The sequence below is a fragment of the Ascaphus truei genome, chromosome 1 (genome assembly GCF_040206685.1).
Source record: "Ascaphus truei isolate aAscTru1 chromosome 1, aAscTru1.hap1, whole genome shotgun sequence".
NCBI lineage: Eukaryota > Metazoa > Chordata > Amphibia > Anura > Ascaphidae > Ascaphus > Ascaphus truei.
This window is the reverse complement of record NC_134483.1, coordinates 94,495,010-94,522,408: the sequence shown is the minus strand read 5'-3', so window position 1 is coordinate 94,522,408 and position 27,399 is coordinate 94,495,010. Positions and strand designations below refer to the sequence as shown.

Sequence of the window (27,399 nt, the reverse complement as noted above, 5' to 3'; positions counted from 1 at the left end):
TTCCCTCGGCTGTCCAGCAAATCTGTTAGAGCAGGAGCAGGGGGGGGCGTGGCTACTAAGGGAGGGGGCGTGTCCTTCCCTGGATCGGGGCTGTGTGTGTGTATGATGTGAGATGTGAGATTTGGTGGGGAGGGGGGAGATGTGCCAGCTAGCGGGGGGAGATGTGTCAGCGGGGGTGGGACATGTGTCATCAGAGGGGGGAGATGTGCCAACAGGGGGGGGGGGGAAATGTGCCGCCAGCAAGGGGAGATGTACCAACGGGGGGGGCAGGGAGATGTGCTGGCAGCGAGGGGACATGCCACAGCAGCGCGGGGAGATGTGATGCCAGGAGAGGGGGTGGGGGGGCCGGGGACATGTTCCAGCAGTGGAGGGAGCCACACACACACACAGACAGACTAACACACAGACAGATACAAATCTCACCCCGCACTACATCCAGCATCAGGGGGTGGGGGAGGGTGCGCCGGGGAGATGTGCCGGCAGCAGGGGGGCAGGGGGTGTGTGGGGGGGCGAGGTCATGTATTGAATATTACATTACATTACTGTAGAATGATGGATTTTAAATTATTTGAAAATGACCTTATAACCCTTCCCAGATTGATGGGCAGCAACAATTGCTTCTCTAAGATCATTGCTGATGTCTTTCCTCCTTGGCATTGTGTTAACACACACCTGAATCCTCCCGACCAGCAAGCTGCTAAAACTTCGGCTTTTATGGGGGTGGTCACACTTGCTGATGATCAATTAATCACGGGCATTTGATTAGCAGCACCTGTCTGCTACTTAGCATCTTAATTCCTATGGAAGCAGTAAGAGTGTACTTAGTTTTTCACACATGGCTTCTCCGTTTTGGCTTTATTTTTGTTAAATAAATCATGACACAGTGTAATATGTCATGTGTTGTTGTTCATCTGAGTTTGTATTTACCTAATTTTAAGACCCGCTAAGGAACAGATGATTGTTATTATATCCTGATATGTAAAACCATAGAATTCAAAGAGGGTGTACTTTATTTTTCACATGAATCTATGTAAAGTAAAAATTGAATAAAAAGCACACAATCTATTTCCTATCCAACCCGTTTCGTATCATAAAAGATTGATACTGCAAATGTGTGCTATTTAAACCCAAATGCAAATTGAAAATGGGTGTAGGGTTACAATACAATTAAGCCACCACATAGCCCATTGGTGGATCTATTATGCAATTAAACAAACAGCTGTAATTACTTCAGATTGAACATACAAGATTACATCCTACAAAAATCACTTATAAAGAACTAATCACAGAAATTATACATTTGGCTGAAAATGCTAACTATACATAACTTGAAAGATTCCATAGCAAATAGATATTGTAACCTTGAGAGTCTGGAATGACAAGAAAGTCAACATTGGAGTCAAATGGATTACTTAGAACTAGATAACCATTATTGATGTTACTATTTGGACTTGTAAAAAATTTATAAAAATTATTATGGTCCAAAATATCAACAGCAAGTATAGACAAATATATAGACATAAAAGATAAATTCTTCTTATAGATAGGCTGTTATAGATACACATGAAAGAGATTATAGGAGTGATATAATATCAAGCTCCTCATTTAACCCCATGGGGACCTTGGTGTTCAATTGGAATATCCAGTAACTCTCTTGTCTAGAGAGTACCTTTATCCTATCTCCACCCCCCTGTCATTGGGTATAGCCTGAATACCCTTATATTTAAGATATGTAGGGTCCTGAGAGTGATGGGTCTTAAAATGTCTAGAGACACTATGTTGTAGAAATCCAATTTTAATATTGTAAACATGTTCCCAGATGCGCCTCCTCAAGTGCCTGCTGGTCCTACCCACATATAGGAGGTGTTCCCTATTCATAGACCCTGCCCGTTCCCATGCCTTGAGAATTAAATCTGAATCATAACCTCTCTCTAAGAATAAAAGGCGTAAATCAATAGCCTGTTTCCAATAGTCTATGTCTCTACTACAATTTCTCCTCAATCTAATGAACTGTCCTAATCCATTGTTTATTGTGATTGCTTAAAGCCAATAGGAAACTGTTGGAATCTACCTCCTTGAAATGTGTACTAGAAATAACAGACCCATCACCCAAAGCCTCCAAATGAATATCAAGAAAATTAATTTTACATGTATGGTTAATAGAGGTAAAGACTAAATTACAGTCATTCAAATTGATATATTGAAGAAAGGAATTGAGGGTCACCTCATCACCCCTCCACACGAGGAGCACATCATCGATGATGCGCTTCCAAATAATAATGTGATGTGAAAAAGGGTTGTTATGCCAGATACAGCTATGTTCCCATGCCCCCATATACAAATTTGCGTTACTGGGGGCAAAGCGTGAGCCCATCGTGGTACCACAGACCTGTAAATAATATTGGTACTGAAACAAAAAATAATTATGTGATTAAATAAACCAGATGCAGTCAATAATAAAGGTAATATTGGAAGAGTGAAGTGTAGTGTCTTGAACCAGAAACTATTCCACTGATTCTGTACCCCTGGTGAGGGGTGCAGGTGTAGAGCGATTGAACATCGCACGTGACCCATCCAAATTCAGGTTCCCATTTAAAATCCTTAAAGCTGCAGTTCAGTCAATATCCTGCATGTGTGTTTTTTTTTAATAAATCAGTTCTGTAGTAAGAAAAAATACTTTTAGCATTTTCTGTTTTTAAAAATACAACTTTGAAAGACCAATTTTCTTGTATTCTATTTTAACAAGCATTTACAAAGGCACTGCCCCTTCATGTCCTGTCACAAGCCCTGGCACACCCCTTTGTCAGCCCTGCCCTCCCTCTTGCACATGTCAGTGCAGGAGTGCTCATGAATATTCATGAGCTTCCACTGAGTGACAGAAGCAGATAAAAACATATCCCTTCACTAAAGATCTCACCAAATTTCGCCGATCAATACATGGAGAACTAATTGACTGGCAGCTATACAGTTCTTTAGGTAATTAGAGATTGCACACATAAAACTATTGAATTAAAAAAATTCAAAAAAAAAGACTAAGCTGCAGCTTTAAAGATGTTAAGAATAGAATTAGAATCCTTAACAAAAGAGGGTAATTGATTCACATGTTTCTGCAAAAAAGAGCCTACATATTGGGAGGTGTTTGAAGTTAAAGACCCAATCCCAGATATGATGGGACGTACTGGGGGATTGTCCAATTTTTTATGTATTTTCGGTAAATAGTACATAATAGAAGTATTTTCAGGTTGGGATCAAAGAAGAAGTTGAATTCCATTTTCGTCAATACACCACTTCCAAATGCTTCATCTAACAATTCTTTGAAAGACTGAACATATTCTTTTGTGGGGTCTTTTTTAAGCATCTGATAGGATACAGAATCAGAAAGCAGCCGTAAAGCCTCTTTTTCATAGTCTATTCTGTTCTGTAATAATACTAAAGTATTATTTGGTTTTAAAAAAAAAAAGTATTTTTTTAGTAGTAGTTTAAAAAAAATTATGGTAGAAATAGAAAAGAAATAATACTAAAAAGATTAGGAATAGTGAATGATCACTGAATGATCATTTCTAACCAAAAAAAAATAGGAGTATGTCATGATGGATTATGTGAAGAATATAAAGAAAAACAAAATATAGACCATATAATATAATAGTGAAAATGATAAGGAACACAGAAGAAAATGGAAAAATGTAACATTTCTCAAGGTGACTTTGTAAATGAAAAATGGAAAGTTAAGAAAATGAATAGTTGGGGAGTTTGTTAACTTTTGTTGCTAGTTTAGGCCACGCTTATAGCGCTGGCGACGAGACCGATGATGTCACCCGTCGCCATTGCGAAAGTTGCATTTCAAATTTAGGCGACGTCGCTGCTACAAGGTCAGTGACGTCATAAAAGGGGAAGGCAGAGGCACGGAGAAGCTCCCGATTGGCCGCAAGGGGAGACCGTCGCCGAAAAAAATCAAATATCAGTGACTACCAGATTTTTGGTAGCACTGTCGCTCCGTCGCATGCACTATAAGCGCCGCCGACGGCGACAATGCATGTTTTGAGGCGACGGTCGCGTCGCCGTCACTATAAGCGCAGCCTGAGGCTAAGGCCCCGTTGCACGCATCCGCACGGCTGTCTTACTTGCAGGCGGCGCGTGCAACTCACTGCACTGCAATCTGCGGTCTGCAGGAAACTTTTCGGCGTGGGGGGCGTGGCCAAAATGGGTGGGGGGGGCGCAGCCATGACGTGAGGGGGCGGGACCACCCCATAGCCGTTCAGCCCCTCAAACACACAGACAGGCACTCACGCACACACACAGACAGGCACTCACGCACTCAGGCACACACACAGACAGGCACTCAGGCACACACACAGACACACAGACAGGCACTCACGCACTCAGGCACACACACAGACAGGCACTCAGGCACACACACAGACACACAGACAGGCACTCACGCACTCAGGCACACACACAGACAGGCACTCACGCACACAGACAGGCACTCAGACACACACAAAGACACACAGACAGGCACTCACGCACTCAGGCACACACACAGACAGGCACACACACAGACACACAGACAGGCACTCATGCACTCAGGCACACACACAGACAGGCACTCAGGCACACACACAGACACACAGACAGGCACTCACGCACTCAGGCACACACACAGACAGGCACTCACGCACTCAGGCACACACACAGACAGGCACTCAGGCACACACACAGACACACAGACACACAGACAGGCACTCACGCACTAAGGCACACACACAGACAGGCACTCAGGCACACACACAGACACACAGACAGGCACTCACGCACTCAGGCACACACACAGACAGGCACTCAGGCACACACACAGACAGGCACTCACGCACACAGACAGGCACTCAGACACACACAAAGACACACAGACAGGCACTCACGCATACACACAGACAGGCACTAAGGCACACACACACAGACACACAGACAGGCACTCACGCACTCAGGCACACACACAGACAGGCACCCAGGCACACACACAGACACACAGACAGGCACTCACGCACTCAGGCACACACACAGACACACAGACAGGCACTCACGCACTCAGGCACACACACAGACACACAGACAGGCACTCACGCACTCAGGCACATACACAGACACACAGACAGGCACTCACGCACTCAGGAACACACACAGACACACAGACAGGCACTCACGCACTCAGGCACACACACAGACACACAGACAGGCACTCACGCACTCAGGCACACACACACAGACAGGCACTCACGCACTCAGGCACACACACAGACACACAGACAGGCACTCACGCACTCAGGAACACACACAGACACACAGACAGGCACTCACGCACTCAGGAACACACACAGACACACAGACAGGCACTCACGCACTCAGGCACATACACAGACACACAGACAGGCACTCACGCACTCAGGAACACACACAGACACACAGACAGGCACTCACGCACTCAGGAACACACACAGACACACAGACAGGCACTCACGCACTCAGGCACACACACAGACACACAGACAGGCACTCACGCACTCAGGAACACACACAGACACACAGACAGGCACTCACGCACTCAGGCACACACACAGACAGGCACTCAGGCACACACACAGACACACAGACAGGCACTCAGGCACACACACAGACACACAGACAGGCACTCACGCACACAGACAGGCACTCAGGCACACACACAGACAGGCACTCACACACACAGACAGGCACTCACGCACACAGACAGGCACTCACGCACTCAGGAACACACACAGACACACAGACAGGCACTCACGCACTCAGGCACACACACAGACACACAGACAGGCACTCACGCACTCAGGAACACACACAGACAGGCACTCAGGCACACACACAGACAGGCACTCACGCACTCAGGCACACACACAGACAGGCACTCAGGCACACACACAGACAGGCACTCACGCACACAGACAGGCACTCACAAATACACACGGGGGGTGAATCGGAGCACGGGGGATCGGAGCAGGGGGGGGGGGGGGAATCGCTGACACACAGCTCGGCAGGCGAATTAACCCCGTCACTGCTAGGGGGGCCTTCAATCCAATACTTAGGTGCTGACATTGTCCCGCAGTACATGAGCAGCTTTCCCCCCACCCTCTCCTCCCCGCTCCCCGAAGCCTCCCCTCATTGGCTCACAGCCACACCACGTGACGCGTCGCCGCTTGGGATTACAATTCTCTTGCATCCCCTGGCGGCTGACGCGTCACAGCGTGTAGTGAGCCGTGCCGGGAGGGGGGCCTGGGACCTGCTCAGGAGAATAATATCAGATGGTGTGTAGCGCGCACGCAGCCGTCCGCCCCGCCGAACGCAGCGGGACCAAAGCCTAAGGGAGATTCAAGGTTATTCATTAAAGTGCAATAGTGCCAGTCGGGGCCTACTGCACGGAAACTCCTATTAAAGTCAATAGATGATTGTGTGCGACAGGACCCCGATTGGAACTATCGCAGTTTAAAGCATAGCCATGATAGTAGGTTATAAGAACTTGTTATATGTGGGTGGAGATAATACATCTCAAGTAGAGATTTAAGAAGCAGGAGCAGCAGGAGCAGCAGGAGCAGCAGGAGCAGCAGGAGCAGCAGGAGCAGCAGGAGCAGCAGGAGCAGCAGGAGCAGCAGGAGCAGCAGGAGCAGCAGGAGCAGCAGGAGGCACTACTTGTGCCTGTCGCCCCCAGTGCAGGTGAGGCGATGCTTGGCTACCTGCAGGGAAGGGGCGTGTCCCTGACATCACCCATGGAGAGGGGAGGGGCGTCACGTGACCGAGAGAGGAAGTCTGTCTGTTGGGAGCAGCTTCCAGGTGAGAGAGAGAGAGAGAGGGGGAGGGAGAGGGAAAGGGACGTGCATTTAATATACAGACAATCCTCCCTGGGGGTTAAAAGCTCATCACCCCGCTGAGAGGTGACAAGCCACAAGCAAGGGGGAGACTTCTGCGGGGGCTGAGGAGGAGGGGGGAAGAGCTTTAACTTCGAGAGAGACAAAGGCGGCAAGAGACGGCATATAGGGAGTACTGGGGGGAGAGACAGAGACGGCAAGAGACGGCATATAGGGAGTGCGGGCGGAAGAGACAGAGACGGCATATAGGGAGTGCTGGGGGGAGAGACATGACAAGAGACTGCTGCTGATCACCTGTCCCGGCACACAGCAGGTGAGTGCTCTCTCTGCAGCCTTCTCCCTGGGACTCTCACTAGATCTGCCCTATTACTCCTTAGGATCTCTTTATAGATCCACTATTATCCTTAATCAGTGTTGTAGATCCTTTATATAGGATCCGTCTTTGGGAACCCCCTGTGTAGATTGCCCCCCCCCCCCCTTTGTCTATAGCTACTCCCCATATACTTGCCATTATCTCTAGATCCCATAGCCAAATTCTCCATATAACCACCTATGACAGGGTCTCACAGTATTATTATTATTACTACTACTACTACTACTACGTCCCAATCAGTATCCCTTTGTATATTATTGGCAGCCATCTGAAGTCTTCCAGTAAAGTTTAAGTGAATATTACCACACTTATGGGCTAATTCTATATTGTCCTAAGAGGCCACTCAAACCATTTTCAGTTGAAAATTCCCCTGAATGTAATGAGATTTTTCATTGAAAGAAACCTGGCTAGAATGGGCTCTTCGCATAATATAAAGTAAGGTCCTAAATCCTATTGGATCTGTAGGGCCCTCCTTACCTATTACAAAAGCCAAGTTCTATATTCCAGCTTATCCAGTGGGATGTCATTTACAAAACTGGTTTTACCCTGCAAATTTTGAGTCACTTTAGTATCTTGCGTCGTCGGAGTGCACAAAACATGTGGCCATGTGCAGTGTCACGTGAGCATAATGACAGAAGTGCTACCATTCATTTTGTCTGCTCTCAATTATTGTCCAGTACACCCGGTCCCTACTCGCGTGAAAGGTTTTTAGGAGTTCTAGTACTTTGAGAAACACAGGCTAGTTTTATAATGAGGAAAGAACAGTTTCTCCTTCACTCTCCTACCTCCCTCTGTGCATATTCGGGAATGTTTCAGGAAGTTAATCCTCTTGCTTCTCATTTCTCTGTAAAAACTTTTTAATGTGCCCCATCGTTTCTTGGCTTTTGTTTTACATTCCGAAGACATTTGCATAACTCTGATCATGTCATAATGACTAATAATATTGTCAGATATGTGCCACTTACTAAACATGCAATTAGTCCCCTAATAACATTTAAAGTGTGTGTGTATATGTATATATAGGAGCGGCTTGGTGAGTAAGGACACTGACTGAAAACAATGACACTGAGTTTGAGGCATTAGAGCCTGGTTCAAATCCTGGTGTTGGTTCTCTGTGACCTTGGGCAAGTAAGTCATAGTTACATAGTTGCATAGTAGATGAGGTTGAAAAAAGACATGGGCCCATGAAGTTCAACCTATGCTAAATTTAAACAACAGATACTTTATCCTATATCTATACTTCCTTATTGATCCAGAGGAAGGCAAACAAAAAAAAAGTGTCATATCATCCAATGAAATCTCATAAGGGGAAAATAAATTCCTTCCTGACTCCAAGAATTGGCAATCGGATTAATCCCTGGATCAACATCCTTCCCATGTTTACTTATTTGGTATATCCCTGTATACCTTTCCTTTCTAAAAAGATGTCCAACCTTTTTTTTGAACAAATCTATTGTATCTGCCATCACAGTCTCCGTGGGTAATGAATTACACATTTGAATTGCCCTTACTGTAAAGAACCCTTTCATTTGTTGCTGGTGAAATCTCCGTTCCTCCAACCTTAAGGGATGGCCCCGAGTCCTTGGTACTGCCCTTGGGATGAATAGTTATTTTGAAAGCTCCCTGTACTGTACCCGAATATATTTGTATATAGTTATCATAACCCCTCTTAGACGCCTCTTTTGTAATATAATTAATCTAATTTAGCTAGCCTCTCCTCATAAATTAGATTGTCCATCCCCTTTATTAATTCTGCACTCTCTCTAGTTCCATAATGTCTTTTCTAAGGAGTGGTGCGCAAAATTGTACTCCATATTCAAGGTGTGGTCTTACTAATGCTTTGTAAAGGGGCATCATTATGTTTACTTCCCATCCATCCATTGCCCGTTTAAGGCCGAGTCCATAGACGGACAGGCCGTGCTGAGGCGTGCGGACGCTCCGCGCTGAGCCCCTGCATCCTCAATGAGGATGCCTTCAGAGGGGGCTCACGCGAGCATCTGCAGGCGTGCTGAGGAGTTGGAGGTTTCGGCCGAGCACCAAGCTGATTTTCAGTGCGCTGTCGGCTGAAAACCTACAATCACAGCACAGCAGCGGCAACGTCATGGCGCCGTGACATTGACGTCAGTGCGTCGCGGGCGATTGGCCCAGCGACGTCACTGCCCCCCCTCCAACCACCTCCCCCCCGGCTCCCTTCGCGCACGCTGGCTCGCCTGCAAGTCCGTGCAATCGCGCTGACTGAAGCAGGCGAGCCTCAGCGTTAGCGCGCCTCCGTTCTCCCCACACCTCTATGGCCCGGGCCTAATGCAAGATAAGATCTTGTTTGCCTTTGCAGCTACTGCATTACTTTGGGCACTATTGCTAAGCCTGTTGTCTACAAGCACTCATAAATCCTTCTCCATCAAGGATTCCCCCAATGTATCCCCATTTAATTTGTAAGTCGCCTTTTTATTCTTGCTTCCCAAATGCATAACCTTACATTTATCTGTATTAAATCTCATCTGCCATTTACCTGCCCAAGTTTCCAGTCTCTCCATGTCCTTCTGGAGAGAAATTACATCCTGCTCTACCTTACACAATTTGGTATCATCAGCAAAGATGGAGACTTTGCTCTCTATTCCAATCTCGGGTCGTTAAAAAGCAGAGATCCCAGAGGTACTCCACTCGCGATCGTAGCCCAACCTGAAAAAGTTCCATTTATGACAACCCTCTGTTGTCTGTTCTTCAACCAGTTTTCAATCCAGGTGCATATATTATTACTGAGTCCAATTTTCTTTATTTTGTACACCAACCTCTTGTGTGGAACCGTATCAAAAGCCTTTGCAAAATCAACTGCATTACCCAAATTCATACTTGCCACCTCCTCAAAGAAACAAATTAGGTTAATTTGGCATGATCTATCCTTCATAAATACATGCTGACTATTACTAATAATTTTGTTTTCCATTAGGTATTCCTGAATATTATCCCGTATTAAACCTTCAAGTAGTTTCCCTACTATTGAAGTCAGGCTTACAGGTCTGTAATTCCCTGGTTGTGATCTAGCTCCCTTTTTAAATATAGGCACCACATCTGCTTTATGCCAATCTTGTGGTACTGAGCCTGTGGAAATGGTGTCCCTGAATATTAAATGTAATGGTTTGGCTATTACTGAACTTAACTCCTTGAGAACTCTTGGATGTATACCATCAGGGCCAGGTGCCTTGTTTACTTTCATTTTTTTCAAGCCGCTTATGAACTTCTTCCTCAGTTAACCAATTGTTCATTAATATGAAAGTTGTGGCTTCCTCCTGCGGCACTACAATTGCAAATGATCCAGTAACCAAGTGCATGTATACAGTATAAGAAGAAATTACTTCACCATGTTTTTCTTTAAGTGTAAAAATGCCTGTCCAATTTCATAGTACAGTAAAAAACAACTGTGGGAAACATGACAAAATGCAAGTGAGGTCTCAATCTCGTGTACAGTGTAAATACAGATGGTTAGATTGGGAAATGTCTTAAAGTTTTATAATTGTGTGTGTGTGTGTACAGAAATATAGTACTAAATACCATGTATAAATATACAATACAATAACATAATGTTACAGATTAATCTACTTTAATGGAACAAGTTTTATTTGCTGTTCATGATCTAGCTTTTACTAGAAAAGTCTTTTGTGTGAATGTGTGCAGCGGTATCCAGCTGTTTAATGCGTCTTTATTTGTAATGCAGGAATCCTTCACAAATGTCTGGTGGAGGCTTATCTTCAGGACCTAGATCTACAGGCAGAAGGGAAAATGGCCGAGGTGTTCAGTATGATCAGGTGCCAGTCGATTCTTCTCTTCGAGAGAACAATTTGCAGAACTCTGAGCTGGCTCTAAGCTGCGATCCCTTACCACCACCTCCCCTGCCGCTGCATCCTCCCTTTGGGCCTGAGTTTTATCCGAGTGATGGTGAAGAACCGGTCACAGCACTTGAACTTAGACCTGTAAGGCGATTTGTCCCAGATTCCTGGAAGAACTTCTTCAAGGGAAGGAAGGAGAATAAATGGGAAAAACCCATGTCGGATATTAACTACATTTCAGGGGGAGTAGGGTGCTCCCCTCCACCCTCACCATCTCTCGCTGCTTCCGGACCTCGTGGGAAAAGCTCTCTCGGAGACTCAAAGACAGCTGCTAGTTCCTATAACGATCCCTACGGGGGGTCAGGTGGAAGCTACAACTCGAGGAGAGAAGCAGAAGCCATGCTTCAAGACCCTTATGGCTCTCTGGGGCGCCAAACGCAAACTGTGAAGACGTACAGTGAGCGGGTAGAAGAGTACAACATGAGATACGCCTACATGAAGTCCTGGGCAGGCTTGCTGAGAATCCTGTGTGTTGTAGAGCTTCTGATGGGAGCGGGCGTCTTCGCCTGCGTTACAGCTTACATCCACAAAGACAATGAATGGTACAACATGTTTGGCTACTCACAGCCATATGGATATACTGCCAGTATGCAGGGAGGATATTATTATAGCGGGCCTAAGACGCCATTTGTCCTTGTGGTGGCAGGTGTGGCCTGGATAGTGACTATAATCCTTCTTGTGCTTGGTATGTCAATGTATTATCGGACCATTCTCCTGGATTCCAACTGGTGGCCTCTAACAGAATTTGGAATCAATGTGTCTATGTTTATATTATACATGTCTGCAGCTATTGTTTATGTGAATGACACTAACCGTGGGGGACTATGCTATTACCAGTTGTTTAACACCCCATTGAATGCATCGTTCTGCCGAGTGGAAGGAGGGCAGACGGCAGCGATTATCTTCCTATTTGTCATCATGCTAGTGTATTTTATTAGTGCTGTAGTTTGTCTCAAGCTCTGGAGGCATGAGGGGACCAGGAGGCGGCGGGAATATATAGAGCGTGAGGTAAGAATTCACACTATTTTTCCTCTTGTATGTTTTAGTTAAAGCGTTCCGTTGGACTTGCATAAGCAACTATAGAAAACGTACTGTATTTGTATGAAAGGGGGTTGTACCTTTTTGTACCTCTTCTTAGAAGTTATCCTGTGCGTCATTTTAAATTATCACTGCATATCAGTTTAACCAGTCCTGATGCTGTTGGTGAAATAAGTTGTTTGTACGTACACACTGATTCAAAAAGAATTGCACACTTTCAAAAATGTATTACTGGGTAACTAGGTTATATACGAACATGTAGTATGCACCAAATTGTAGTTACCCTTCCATTTCTCAATTTTCTTCCAAATTTCGGCCCCAGGGGACACCCCAGTGTTCATCATGTTGACACAACAGGAGAAAGCATTTTGTGTGTTGGAGGTTGCTAAACTTTGTTCAGCGACTGCAGTGCAAAGATCATTCCGTGTACAATGCAACAAACCTGCACCAGGTCCTAACATTTACCGCTGGTCCAACAGATGGAGCAGAAAGGATGCACCTGTAAAGGACGTGTGTCTGAGGAAGCTGTGAATCGTGTTCATGTCGCCATTCAGCGAAGTCCCAGGAAATAGACAAGGAGAGCTAGCCGTGAGCAGGGCATCCCTCAGCCCACGGTCTGGCGGCTGAAGATGAAACCTTACCGCTTGTACCAGCGGTAAATGTTACGACCTGGTGGAGGTTTGTTGTATTGTACACGGAATGATCTTTGCACTGCAGTCGCAGAACCAAGTTTAGCAACCTCCAACACACAAAACACTGGGGTGCCCCCTGGTGTCGAAAGATGGATGAAAATTGAGAAATGTAAGGCCGCGCTTATAGTGCCGGCGATGCGACCGATGACGTCAGCAGTCGCCATTGCGAAAGTTGTAATCGGGTTTGGAGACGTCGCTGGCTACAAGGGGAGTGAAGTCAGCAAGGGGGATGGCAGATGGGGCTATGTGATTGGCTTATAGGCAGTCACATGGGGAGACCGTCTCTGTAAAATAAAATTCTAGTTACTACATGGATATTAGTAGCACCCTCGCTCCGTCGCGTCCACTATAAGCGCACGCGAGGGCGTTAATACAATTGTTTTGAAGCTGCGTCGCCGTCACTAAGCGTAGCCTTAGGCCGCGCTTATAGTGCCGGCGACTCAACCCATGACGTCGCCATTGCGAAAGTTGCATTCAAAGTTTAGGCGACCGTCGCTGGCTGCAAGGCCAGTAACGTCAGAAAAGGGGGAAGGCAGAGGGGAGACCGTCGCCGAAAAAAAATCAAATAAGAGCGACTACCAGATTTTTGGTCGCTCCGTCGCCATTGCATGCACTATAAGTGCATGCGACGGCGACAATGCATTTGTTTTGATGCAACGGTTGTGTCGCCGGCACTATAAGTGCAGCTTACGGGTATCTACAATTTGGTGCATACTACTTGTTCATATATAACCTCGTTACTGAGCAATACATTTTTTTAATTGTTCAATTCTTTTTGAATCGTGTGTATACACACACACACACACACACACACACACACACACACACACACACACACACACACACACACACACACACACACACACACACACACACACACACACACACTTTATTATAATAGATTATCAATGCATACAGTGTTATGATTGAAATAATACCTCTAATTCTAAACTGTATAAGGATAGTATCCAATCAGACTTCTCATCTTTTTCACAAGACACGTAATGGAAAGCGCTCTTACACTGAACACTTATTAGCGTAGTTGGTTACCTGTCTCGTATATTACTGACCTGCTTTGTTCAGAGCACCCATCCAAGATTTAGTTTTCAGAACTATCCTGTGTAGGTGTTTGTAGCGGTGAAACTCCTTATACCAACCACATATTCCGTGAAGGGGGAAAACAACGTGATCTATTATTTGTGTAATCAGCATTTAATCATGTTGCCAATCCTTCTTTTTTTTTTTCCCCCCCCCCCCCTTTAGTAATCATTTTGTTTTTAAACCTTTTCGTCTTGTTTGCAACCATTACCAGCTCCGACACATATATTTCAGCAGGCATTTAAAGTACTAATGCCCACATTTAGAAATATACATTGGGAACCAACCTGCTGACCCCACAGCTCAGGAGATGTTCACCAGGAAAGTCCCAGGATAAAAAATCCCAGCCATCAGTGAGTGGGCCTTATAGTGCCGTTTGGTTGGCTTGTAGGTACTAATGCTGCCTTTCTGAGTCACTGCGGTCAAGTCTCGGGGTCTGTCGATGTAGTCCGAGTCCCGAGGTTTAGGTAACATGAAATCGCTTATACAAAAATCCCCCACCAGGAGGGAGTGCTGCTCTAATCACGCAGCGACTGCATTACTTCAGGGAGAGGAAGTAACGGGCACTGGCTGACAAACTTCTGTTTTTTTTTTCTTTTTCTTCCATTTGTTAGATGAAGTCGTCGCCGATCTCTCCACCAAGAGTAATGGTAAGTAACAGACCTGAGTTGGCCTCACTGGCTGCAATGGTGGCAATAAATGTCTTCCCGTTGGGCACTGAAATCAGTGTTTTAAGGCAGGGGGGGGGGGGGGGAGACTCAACTCCAGTCTTCAAGCCCCCCCCCCCCCCCCCTCCCTGATAGGTCAGGATATCCCAGCTTCAGCACAGGTAGCTTAGAGGCTGTCGAAGTTTGAGCTACCTGTGCTGAAGCAGGGACTGATTGAGCCACCTGTGCTGAAGCAGGGACTGATTGAGCCATCTGTGCTGAAAACCTGACCTGTTGGGGGGCTTGAGGACTGGAGTTTAAGCACCCCTGTTTTAGTGTATGATACTAACCTACAGGTACATAGGATAGAACAGGACTTTCCAGCAACTACATTAGCTGGGCTTAGGGATTTAGCTTTTTATTTTTATTAAAATGAGTTGACATATGGGCTGTGCAAGAGCTACCCCTCTGTCCCTCCAAAATACACCATATATAAGCATGGCGTTTTCAGCTTGTTTAAACTGTTACTGTGTAGTTGATGTTGGCAAACATATCACTGATAACTACATTTAACTAAGGAAATATTCTACTGCTGGTTAGTTGTTTGCATGCTAAATAGACGTTTTGTTTTCTTAGCTTAAGGCTTGCTATGCTTATACAGTAAAAGTACAGTTACTTCTGGGTATCAGATTTGTATATGTATTTAATTTGAATCCCGTAAACGTAGGACACACTTTAAAATCTGCAGAAAATTAGTCCTAATTCTAGCATTATCCATAGCAATGTGTGTGGGAAGTTCCTTCTCCGTGTTTCCTCCCATCGTTCTCCACCCAAGTTCCTTCTTTTTTGACTATTAAAATTTAAATATGGTTCGAATTGCAACATGTTCTGTGGAGCACGGAGAAGACGTGACACACGGAGAAGACGTGGCTTCTGGCCACATGCGCGGCCCCCAGCTATTCAGAAGTTATTCATTCCACATCTTTCTTCCTCCATACAGCTGTCTGCTGTAAATGACCAGATAGATGTGAGGGGACCGGAGGGTTTTCTGACATGTTCATTATGATTGCACCCATAAATGTAACACACAGGTGTTTTTAAAGCCTGCCTTTGTGAAGGTAGATGCGTATAAGTGAGCACTACATTATATTTCCCTTTGCCTGCTGGTAATTTCTCTCTTGCTCCCTTTGATCTTGCCACTAGGGGGTAATAGATTTTTACACTGCTGCTTTGCTGTGTTTATACTTCAAATTAGGGTGTTGCTAGACATTGCTTTTTTTTAAATGCTCTTTGCTGAAGCACCTGGATTTGCTTATTAGCATAACTGCAGCTGAGCCAAAAGAAGAAAATGAGCATGTGCGTATATTACCTAATATATCTCACTTCTATACTTACTCTGACACGGGTTATGGCATTGCTCTGCAATCTTGATCCAAGGCTTTTATTCTATACTTGTTAACGCTATGGGGCTCCCTTGTGCCTACACACAGAATTTGTAAGCATATTTTTAGTTGTCGTCTTTCATCCTGTATTGTCAACATTTCATTAGTTTTTATTTGGAAAACCTCTCAGAAAGAGAAAAAAGCGCCGCACAGCACAAAAAAAGGAAAAGTGAAGGCTGATGTGAGAAAATAAAAAGAGCTTTATTTGCACAAGGTGCAAGCGAGTCCTCTTGACGCGTTTCGGCCTGGCAGGCCTTTGTCAAAAGATTTCATTCGTTTTTATTTGCACCATCTTTGGTCTCCTGCTGAAGGTCTTGTTAAATTTAGTGAGTGACCTATAATATATGTTTTTTTATGCAACACTGACAACGTGCGCAGCACTGTACATAGAAATTACAGGCACGCTGTAGAGCTTACGATCTATTTTTTGGTACCTGCGGCACAGGGAGATTAAGGGAATTGATCAATGAGAATGGACGCTGGGAATTGAACCTTGGTTCACCCGCTACACATGCAGTAATGTATGTAATGCGCCTGAGCTAAAAGATGGCAGTATGCTGCTTTAATACCGCAATGTTTACTGTCATAAATAAGAGTGCAAATAATGTTGCTCCCTGTATCCTGAAATGAAAATACAGATATTTAGACGTTTTTTAGATTGCATTTTTCATAGCTCCGTATCTGTTGGGGGTACATTGTAACCCTCAGTAGAGGTGTGCCAGCCCTGACTGCAGCAGTACTTATTCATGTTTGTAGACTAGGGAAGGCTCTCTGCGTAAATTAGCCCGGAACAACTGTTGGTTCTGTATTGTAAAACTAGGGATATTTTGTTGGGACATCTGACTGCCGTGGTCGTTTTCTGTGGCACGCCAAATACTTGATTGTAAATTTTACACTTATTTTAATAATTTTTAATTACAGTTGTTGTAAATTAAATGAAACTTGAGTTCAGTAGTATTTTACCTCTCTTCCCACCCTCACTCGTCTTTAAAAAAAAAAAATAAAATCGTGAAATAAATATATTATATAATTATAATCTATAATATGCCCTTAGTTTAAGAATTATTTTCCTTGGCGGTCGCAACACTTACTGGAAATAAAATTGTCCCCCTGCAACATCCTAGCCGGTGACTAGTTGGTCCACTAAAGGGCATCGCAACCTTCGCGGTATCTCACGCTTTGTTGGACCAATACGGCTACTTGCACCCTCCAATGAGAATGCGTGGGAGCCATCTCTTACCTGCTGTTTTTTTTTTTGAGATGTCTCCATTACTTCCTTTACCAGACACATTGCGGTTTGATTTGCTCTACCAAACCGGACTTATTTGCTCATGGATAATGCTGGCCCCAGGGAAATGCGGGACACCAGTTAAATATTGCCTGAACCGCTGGTAAAATAAAGGACGATCTTTCTCCTACAGTAGAAACTCTGACCAAACGGGTAAAGTCAAAATATTTCCAGCTCGATAACCAGGGCTCCTGTTTCTTTTAGCGTGACGTGGCCTTGGGTAATGATAGCGCTAGAGATGATCGCTTCCATCAAGGAGACTTCAAGATGGAGATGAGACCTGAGCATCTCAGTGGACATATTCCAGCAGGTCACATTCCAAAGCCTATAGTGACGCCAGACTATGTGGCGTAAGTATTATGCATTACACTTCCTCTTACCTGGTCACTTTAAACCCCATGTACAAGTATGCTGCTTATTTGATCTGTGTGTGTTTATATATATATATATATATATACACACACACACACACACACACACACACACACACACACACACACACACACACACTGACAAATCACCAAAAAATCTACTCGCCACACAAAAAAAATCTACTCGCCACCTAGTACCAAACGTGTGCTGCGCCCGGGGGTTAAATCCACTCGCCCGGGGCGAGCAAATGTATAGGTTTGTCGAACACTGTATATATATATATATATTCTCTACAGCTTACCAGCATTTTATAAAATGGCATGATGTTAAGTGGGACTGGAATTATGTTTGTTGAGTACGTGGGACAGACTGTAGATCAGGACTGTTTAACTTGCTGCCTGTGTGCTGAAATCCGGCCCTCGACAGGACTTGCCGCAGTCCTTGGACTGTCTGCTCCTCCTAATTTCAATGAAGTTGCTCAAGCAACTAAAGCTACGGTGATACAAATATATGGTACTGACGTTATAAATGCTTCCAAAATGCTGAACTATGATAGTTTAAGTCTTTTTAGATATAAATCTCCCACTTGTGTAACAAACGCCGTATAAAAGGTCTCAATAGATCAAACTGCTATAGGAAAAGCAGGCACTGCTTATCTTCATGGCGTGCCGACAGCCGAACCAGGGAAACCACGCCGGTTCAAAATCTGTAGCCATGCAAAAAACAAAGGTCCACCGCGCTCTCCATGTGTAGATTTTAAACTAATTTATTCCATCCAACAAAATAATAAGTTACTAAAAGCGACGTTTCAAACCACTCTGGTTCTTAGTCCAGTACATGCAGTACTGCAGGATCCACCTCTCACCATCAACTCAGTACTCATTAATTGCAGATTGCATTAGAGAGTTACACCAGGAGCTGCAGCAGCAGCCAACCCCCTGCAGAACATGCAAATACCACACAAGGCTGGGCCAGCTTGCCTGCCTGCTTCCCACTGATCAGTAGAAATAATCCTGCATTGTGTGGTACTTTAAATGTTCTGCAGGGAGTTGATGCACCTTGTTCCACCTGCAGGAAGTGAATCTCTGGCCAATGACATGGCTGAACTCGCTACAAAGAGCAGTGAGGTGGATACTGCAGTATGTGCTGGGCAAAGAACCCGGGTGGTTCTTGGTAACTTGTGTTATTCTGTTAGATGTACTAAATGTATTTTTAAATCTACAGCTGGAGAGTGCGGTGGACCTTCGTTTTTGCAATATACCATTTATGAGCACATTCGCATGTCTCAGGCAGGCCCACAAACCTGAGCGCTCATTTGCATGTCATGTCCCAGAATCCCTGGCTGCGGTGGAAGCATTGTATGCCAAGAGGTAATGGCTGAAGAAAGGTGTGTGGACGTGTCTGAAACATGTGAATGTGCTCATACGTGGTATTTTGTTTGCTGTAGGGTGGAGGGTTTTCGTCACTTCTTTCTCACTATTACTTGCTTTTGTCTAGATATATAAATAAATTAAACTGTGGTACACTAGTCTCTACCCTCCAGAAAAAGAAAATTAGTTTGTGACCCTTTGTAAAATTATTTGAAGCCCACTGCTTTAGATCATAATTCACTGATAATTAAGACTCAAATGTTCCCTAAACAAAGCAGATTAGCTGATATGAGACGACCATTAATTGTAGTGTCCGAGGGTTACTCAGACTAGTTACCTATAGCCGGTGTACAGCAAGTAGTTGAGGGAAGAGAATATATTGGAATTACAGACTACAAGGCATCTTTGGGCCTCCTGTTTATGGATCACGATAGCAGAACTCCAGTGGGAATAGCGTTCAGGATCCCAGCTACTGTAACCATACTTGTTAGTTCGGCTTACTAGCTTATATTAAACTATCAGATATTCCCTTTGTTTAACATGGAAAGAAGAAAAGTATTATGTTCGGCGTAGATTATAATTGGTTTAGAAAGTACTTTTTATTGGTTATTTTTCAGTTACTGCCATCCTGATTCCATATAAAATGTGGAATTTCTACGGCAGTCATCTGTTTTTAAAGCAAAATTTAAATTAATGTTTAAGATGACACTTGCACACTAATACATATAAGAGCAGCTACAAATAATATCAATATGCTGCATCATTTGAACGGCTGCCAGTGTGGCTCCGCATGTAAGCATCAACTTAAAGTTTTATACTGTGTTTTCTTATTTGTAAATGCTGAACCTTCATGAAACAGATTTGAAATGGCAACAGGTACATATTTATTTTCTCCCCTCACCCACCTTAGACCCAACCTTGAAATGTGGCGCATCTTTATATCTTGGCGACATCTTTGTGGGTATTTTGGGTTGTTTAAATGAGAATATAAAGAGTGATGAGTAGCACATTTAAAAAGGAAAAGGTCTGGTTGTGAGATATACATTCCTAATAAAGACCTCTTGCAGAACTTACTGTGATATGTACCTATGGTCATAAATGTGCTGCTGGTCTCTAGCAGAAGAAGGGTTAATATAAATCTAAATGGTTTGCTCAATTTTTGTTTTTGTCTCTTTCTCATAATTAAACCCCTGTGTTCTGCTATGCGTTATAACATTCCTATCTTTGTCATTTGCCCTTGAAGATTGCAAACAATGGGCACCATTTATTGAGATGTTGCTTGCCCACTTTATATTATGGACAGGAACGTCTCCTTCTCTTCCTTCACGATAAGGGAATACTTCATAAAGGGCTATCTCATTCTGCCTTAGCTTTCTTTTGAAACGTTTCTTTGTATTAAACAAAAATAACTTAAAACCTCATTCCTCCCAGAATATTTGTCTGGATGTTATGGGGGGGGAGTCACCCCTGTCACCCCTGTCACCCCTGTCACCCCTGTCACCCCTGTCACCCCTGTCACCCCTGTCACCCCTGTCACCCCTGTCACCCCTGTCACCCCTGTCACCCCTGTCACCCCTGTCACCCCTGTCACCCCTGTCACCCCTGTCACCCCTGTCACCCCTGTCACCCCTGTCACCCCTGTCACCAATAGAATGCCGCCGTCATTCTGGTGACTCCAATAGCTAATTTATATTTATTTTATAACCTGTTTTAAAAACCTGTGAGCGCAGTATATCTCAATCTGGGAGCTTTAAGGAACTGGTTAAGCTCCAGTGAAACTCCTGGTATTAACATTATTTTTATGGGGGGGAAAAATACATCAATTTTTCAGAGGTTTGCAGTCCTATTTAATCAGTGTTTGTGTTTAAATTCTGTGCAGAAAATACCAGTCGATAAAATCCGATGAAGAGCGGGATCGATATAAAGCCGTGTTCAACGATCAATTCTCAGAGTACAAAGAACTCTCAGCCGAGGTGCAAGCCGTTCTAAAAAAGTTTAATGAATTGGACGCGGTGATGAACAAACTCCCGAGGAATCCAGACAACCAACACGTAAGTGTCTTCTTCATGGACAACATCTCCATGTGTCCAGCAGACTCTGCAAGCCGCTCCACCACCTAAAACGAGTAGTGCTTCCCGCCTCCATTTGGTTTAATTTGGCTTGGCCATGGAACAGGGCTCCTCCTGGTGTTACCACCGGAAAACCCTATGGCCTGCCAATATACATCTGTTTTTCCTAGTCATATAAAGAAATACAAAAGGCTCCCTAGTAACATTATTGCCATTGAGCTAAGGAATGGGTCCCTTGTCATAACTGGGCATTTCCCTCTGTGATTGGTTGCTGTGTACACTGGAGATACCTCCTGGCATTGAAGGGCTCATGGGGGCAAGATTCAGCCTGCTTAGTGCAAAATAGTCCCTATATATAAAAGATTTTTGTTGCTTGATACCCCCCCCCCCCCCCCAAAAAAAAGAAACTGGTTATCCTGTCCCCTTGTGGTAGTAATATGAATGAGGGAATTAGAGCTATGTAATTGTTCTTATAATATTAGTATTTTAGGAAGAGCAGGTGTTGTACTACATTGTAAAAGCTTTGAGTTTCTGTATTCTCTTCATATGTGTTTGTGTTTTGGATGGCTTGCAGCCTTTAAAAGTTTAAATGCCTCCGCTGCCAGAACGGGCCACAAATTTGTCTAGCAGTGAAGGGGTTAAACATTTTCTTTAACCAATCTGCAGAGGCAGCGGAATTAGAGGTTATATGATTGCATCATATCCGTTGTTCCCTGTGTTCCTTCTACTACATTTCTGGGGGGGACATCTGGTTCCCGAGATGCTTGCCGGGGAAGGTGACGCCAGTTTGGGAAACAAAATGGCAGTTTTAATCTCTGTTGCGGCTCCCTATTGGCCCATGTGACGCGAGGATTTAAACACAGGGAAGTAACCAGTGGCACGTTTCCTGCTATGTATCTTGGGAATCATGGGGTCCCAGGAGCAGAAATGAACATGGTTCAGCTCCAGGCACCTACTGCTTCCCACCAATGTAATAAAGAAAAGCAAATAAAAGGGGTGTGGGGAGACATTGGGGTCTTAATTTCTCCGTAATTGCTTTGTTTTGCATACACATGGTTGTTGTGTACAATCACTTTATTGATGTTGTGTGTGTGTGTGTGTGTGTGTGTGTGTGTGTGTGTGTGTGTGTGTGTCCTCTTGTCTTTCTGTTCATCTGTACTTGGGTTTCGTCAGAAAACATTGCGAAGTTGACGACTATATGTACCTGTGCCAGCATCCAGTTGCAATATTGTTTCTTTTCATAATAACAGATAAAATAAAGTTGAATATCTTGGCATTTAGGGGGAACCTGTAGGTCATATTAGAGCAGACTGGCTCCAGGGGATGCAGCTCAGCACAGTTAGTACCTCATTATTGCTTAGCTGTGTCACAGGTATTTTGTCTGCCCAGATTAATGACATCATACAACTAACAGAAAAGCTGTCTCAATGCTCTGACCCTATGTTTAGACTCTAATACGTCTGTGTAAGGCCCTTGCTAAATGCTTTGTTTACATTTTGGTTAAATAGGGACTCTATTTCATATTATTATTTTTTTTTTAACATTTGATGTATTTTATTCCAGGAATATGACAGGATTTCAAAGGTTCTCCAAGAATATCAAAAGAAAAAAAATGTGAGTAATACAAATTTCACTTAACCCTTTTAGAACCGACGAGGCGGGAGCTGGTAGTGAATTTGCTTTGGTTTTTTTTAGGTGCCAGCAGCATTGACATGGATAAAAAGCTATACTGCTTTAGAAACCAAACACTTTTATCTGAGCAACAAATTACTAAGGGTTTTTAATTTAAAGATCTGAAAATCACAGACCCCCATACACAGGTGTTTGTAGTTTTCTTGGGTAATTGCTGAGCTCGCGGAGTCCTACTGCTCAAGTTTACAGATGCTTAAGTGAAGCAGATGCTTCCTCACCAACTTGTCTTGAAAGCCAAGTATTAAAGTGCCTCTCCTATAAATGATGAACAATGAAGGAGCGTCTCCGGGAGTAGAAGCACTGATTCTGATAACGACGCAGTTTGCAGCAGGGAACCTGGTTCAAATCCCGGTGTCGGCTCCTTGTGACCTTGGGCAAGTCACTTTAGCTCCTTGTGCCCCAGGCACCAAAAACATAGTGTAAGCTCATCGGGCAGGGACTGTCTGCACGGCTTATCAGGCGCTATATTGTAATTCTGTGGCGCTTTGAGTCCCATTGGAAGATAAGAGCTATACAAAATAGTTACTATAACAGTATTCAGCTTATGGGTACAACCAAATTCTAAGAACTGGGTATAATGGTGCTCAAGTAAAATACATTGAAACGGCGATCACATTTAACAATTAGTCTCCCATACTGATTTTACTAAAAATGAAAAAATACAATATAACCATAATAGATGTTCGCTCCTCATGTCTCCTATGAAGTTATACCTAGTGAATAAAACATTAATCGTTGCACTATTTTCCGTGTCAATATTTCTTTGTGACCCACAACAAAAAAAGCAATGAAACTTTGTGTGTAAATTGTGTGATATTGATTTCCATTATTTCATTTCTTTAGGATCCTACCTTTTTAGAAAAGAAAGAGCGCTGTGAATACCTAAAGAACAAACTTTCCCACATTAAGCAAAGGATTCAGGAGTATGACAAAGTCATGACCTGGAACGACGGCTAAAATGAGTTCGCTGTTGGAAAGTGAAGCGTCTTTACTTGATCTGCCTTTTATGTACATAGCCTAACGGAATGTGAACTGCGTGAAGCCCTCCACTTTTTAATATTTCACAATTTAAAAAAATCTATTTTATGTAAGCATTTCTGTATATTAGTATAATTTTAGCAAATAAAAAATACCACTTGAGTACATTCACGTGTCTGCGACCCTGCTTTTCACCATTCTCTTGGCCATACGGTGCTTTCATTGCAGAAAGGGATTCTGGGAAATGACATGCAAATGAGCACAGTGTCACCTTTTCTTCAAATTCATGTCAACATGGAGCTCTATAAGCGTATGCCTGCCTATTGTGCGCTTCAGAATGGAATAGGGCAGTCCTCATATGCTATCCAGGGGTGCACAAAGTTCCTGCACTGCCCCCCCCCCCTTACCTCTAATGCAGTGTCAAATGACCCCGCTGCGTCATTTGACGATGCATGGACTGAAGCTGGACTGATACCATGTAAGTGAACCGCGCCCCCCAGTTTGCGCACCCCTGTCTATGCCATGAGTTAACAAATCAGGTACTGTAGTCTTACTACATTTTGTACAGCTAAAATATTTACTATGCATACACTATTTTCAGGTTTATCTTCAGTATTATAAATGTTTAAAAGCATTACGAGGGAGCCGACAATCGAGATTAACATTGTGTGTGTGTGTGTGTGTGTGTGTGTGTGTGTGATATTTAAAATAGTAGTTTGCTCGGCGGATTTGATTTCAGTTGTGACTTGCCACTGCCTTTACTTATTCCCAGTGCCAACTGGGTTTATCTTCCAGCAGGATGTGCTAAGAAAACCTTCAGTGATGGCCAGGGGTGGGAGAAGCAGATAACTGTATATTGCTGCCTTAGAAACTATTGCCTTAATGTTAAGAACTTATTTTTTTTATTTTTCGCTTGGCCAAGGAGAGTGAACATCAGGATTCAAACCGGGTTCACAAACTTCAAACAATTCCCAGTAGCTTAGTGGTAATATAACTGGCCTTGCAGCTGATGGCAGTAGTGCCACTGAACGTGCTCCTTTTACATAAGATGTACCCGCTGCCTAAATATGGTCCATTATAAAAGGCCTTCTGACCAGCACCCATTAATAGGAAGTTGAAACAGAGCATCTGTAAAGTGCACACACAGCATTACATTTCCACGTGTAAAAATAGTCTTCCCTGCACTCACAATAGAAGAAACAAGGCAAAACTGGAGATCAAAATACAAGAAATGGTATTTTACTGCGCACATAGAAAAATATTTACACGGGTAATTGAACCTCACATCATGTCTACTATATTAAATATAAAGCACGGAGGTAGTAATCCACGGTGTCTCTGTCCCAATGATGTCAATGTTTGAGAATGCTATAGTAAAGGTAATGTCCTGAATGACAGGGGAATAGCAAGACAAACCCTGCAAAAATTGCCCATAAGGCAATATGTCGGCTATAGCCAGGGAGAGACCATCCCAACAAGGGACATATATCCAAAAACCCAGGATATAAGCAAAAACCTCAATCAATCGGCCAAATGCAAAACATAGTCACTAGTCAAGCAAAGGTGGGCAACATTAACGTTTCAGGATCGAGATCCTTCTGGCTCAGTTCCAGTTTGTGACCAGGACCCTCCTACCTGCCTGAAATATGGCAAGTTCCATTACAATGCTCATCTTATTTAACGCTTTCAATGATTTCAGTAGAGAAACCAATACCGCAGTGAAGAACAGTGCTCTTTTATTCTTGATTACAGGGCTGTGGGAGCAAGTGACAAATACAGTCATCAGATCTGCAGAACAGCACTACAATCTGAGATTTGTATCATGTGTTCCTCTTAGTGGTGTTTTGGGGCAATAGGAAGTATTCTTTATCAAAATGCAGTGCGCTTTTAGTTTAAATGAAGGGTGCATCCTTTGTAAATTAATTTTTAAATGCAAAAAAAATGTATATGGATTATAAAAGCTCTCTCCTAAGAAGTTAAGAGGCTGACATCTTTTATTGGTGATGTTATTTTTGAAACAAAGTATCGCAGGCTGACGTACACTGACTCCATTTCTGTCAACGTAGAGGCAGTGGGGGCACTTATGAGGACGTAAGTTCTTGTTCTTGCTGACATGACCTGCAGAAAATCGAGGTAGAGGGGCATTAGCAAAGAATTGCAAGATAGTAGAACATTGTTCCAGATAGAAATATCCATATACTTTCTCTATCCTGAGGTCATTTTGTCAGAGCTAAATCTTCTCTCCATTTCCTCTGCTTCAAATGATGAAAGTCTGAAAATATGAAGTAAGAGGTAATTACTGATCTTGCTCCTTATTTTCCCAGAAGGCCTTGGTTTGCCGATTTGGTCAAAACAGTGCAATGAGCAGCAGATACTACATCTGATACTATATCGGTCTAGGCTTTCAGAAAGTAATTATCACAGTGTTTGTCTAGGTAGTCTGTAACCTCTACAATAGGTTACATACATTTGTTAGTTTTTCTGTTATAAGAAGCAAATATCTCAAAGTTTGAGATTTCTTACAGCACTGATTTGTTAAAGGCCTGTGGCGTGCTTTATTGAAGGTTCGAGTCTCCGCTTTGGGTGCATTACTTAAATTTTTAGTAGCAATAAAAAACAAATTATATGTTTCTTCAAAGCAATTGTAAAAAGCTGACGGACTGGTACCGCTTGTACTCCTGGAACTGATCTTTCGTGCTAGAAGCATTTGACAATTCATCTGTCTCAGATTTGTTTTGGGGGAGGGGGTACAGGGCAAGGGCCCTCCCAGTTACAAAGATACTTACAGGTACAGAAACTGGGTTTAAATCAGGAGGGGAGAGGGGAGCAAATTTGCAGGTAATAACACCTACTGATCAGGTAGTGTTAGGACCTGCAAATTTGGTCGTGGCTTGCAAGCTTATGACTCTTTGGCCCAAGGGTTTAACTAAAAGACCCTTTTTCGAGAGAGTATTTCGAGAGGTATTTCACTGTGTATTTTTGTCATATTGGATGTAGCTTTGGGCTTTTGTTGTCTTAAAAACCATTCTCAATCCCTGCAGCAAATGTCAAATGACATTGATGAGTGAGTGTTATACACCCCCACAAGGCGGGGTTTCTATCTGTGTGACAGAGGCAAAGTTTGGGCATAAAAAAACACCTTTTGGGTGCCAGAACTAGAATTCAACACAGGAGTGTTAAGTCCATATCACGTGACACTTCATATTACTATCATGACCGAGGCGTTTAATAGGTGGTAACGTATTAGGCTGAGGCCCCGGTATGTCCGCTGCAACGCGCGCCCGCGAGATTGGTGGCGCGTGCAGCCGATTCTCTGGTCTGCAGCTCACTGCAGGAAGAGAGACCGGGGGGGGGCGTGGTGGAGGAGTGACGGGGGCGCGGCCATGACGTCACCCGGCAGGTTCGCCCTCATTGGCTGAACCGCTGGGGGGCGTGCCTAATCGCTCGACGCGAGTCCTGCTCTCAATTCTATTGAGAGCAGGAGCAACTCTCGCCCGAGTGCTGCGGCCCCCCCTCGCAGCGGGCCCGGCGCCATTGAGGGGAGGGCTCTCGTCCGTGCAGCG

General features: G+C 43.9%; 1 protein-coding gene across 2 annotated transcripts; it reads left to right on the top strand.

Moving 5' to 3' along the window:
* Positions 1–6,797: 6,797 nt before the first annotated feature.
* Positions 6,798–24,003, top strand: MARVELD2 (MARVEL domain containing 2). 2 transcript variants are annotated; one of them, XM_075592167.1, is made up of 7 exons: positions 6,798–6,858; positions 10,979–12,158; positions 14,593–14,628; positions 17,560–17,705; positions 20,977–21,148; positions 22,730–22,780; positions 23,702–24,003. In XM_075592167.1, the coding sequence occupies exons 2-7, from the start codon at positions 10,992–10,994 to the stop codon at positions 23,813–23,815; spliced, it is 1,686 nt and encodes a 561-aa protein (XP_075448282.1). In that variant the 5' UTR covers positions 6,798–6,858; positions 10,979–10,991; the 3' UTR covers positions 23,816–24,003. The 2 variants fall into 2 exon arrangements, with proteins under 2 accessions (XP_075448282.1, XP_075448274.1); XM_075592159.1 differs by lacking the exon at positions 6,798–6,858 and adding an exon at positions 6,867–7,206.
* Positions 24,004–27,399: the final 3,396 nt, after the last annotated feature.

Bases quoted from the DNA above. Each gene is read 5' to 3' on its own strand.
- MARVELD2 (XM_075592167.1), top strand. From the start codon at position 10,992: ATGTCTGGTGGAGGCTTATCTTCAGGACCTAGATCTACAGGCAGAAGG. The intron at 12,159-14,592 runs GTAAGAATTCAC...TCCATTTGTTAG, and splicing joins GGGAATATATAGAGCGTGAG to ATGAAGTCGTCGCCGATCTC. The intron at 22,781-23,701 runs GTGAGTAATACA...TCATTTCTTTAG, and splicing joins AATATCAAAAGAAAAAAAAT to GATCCTACCTTTTTAGAAAA.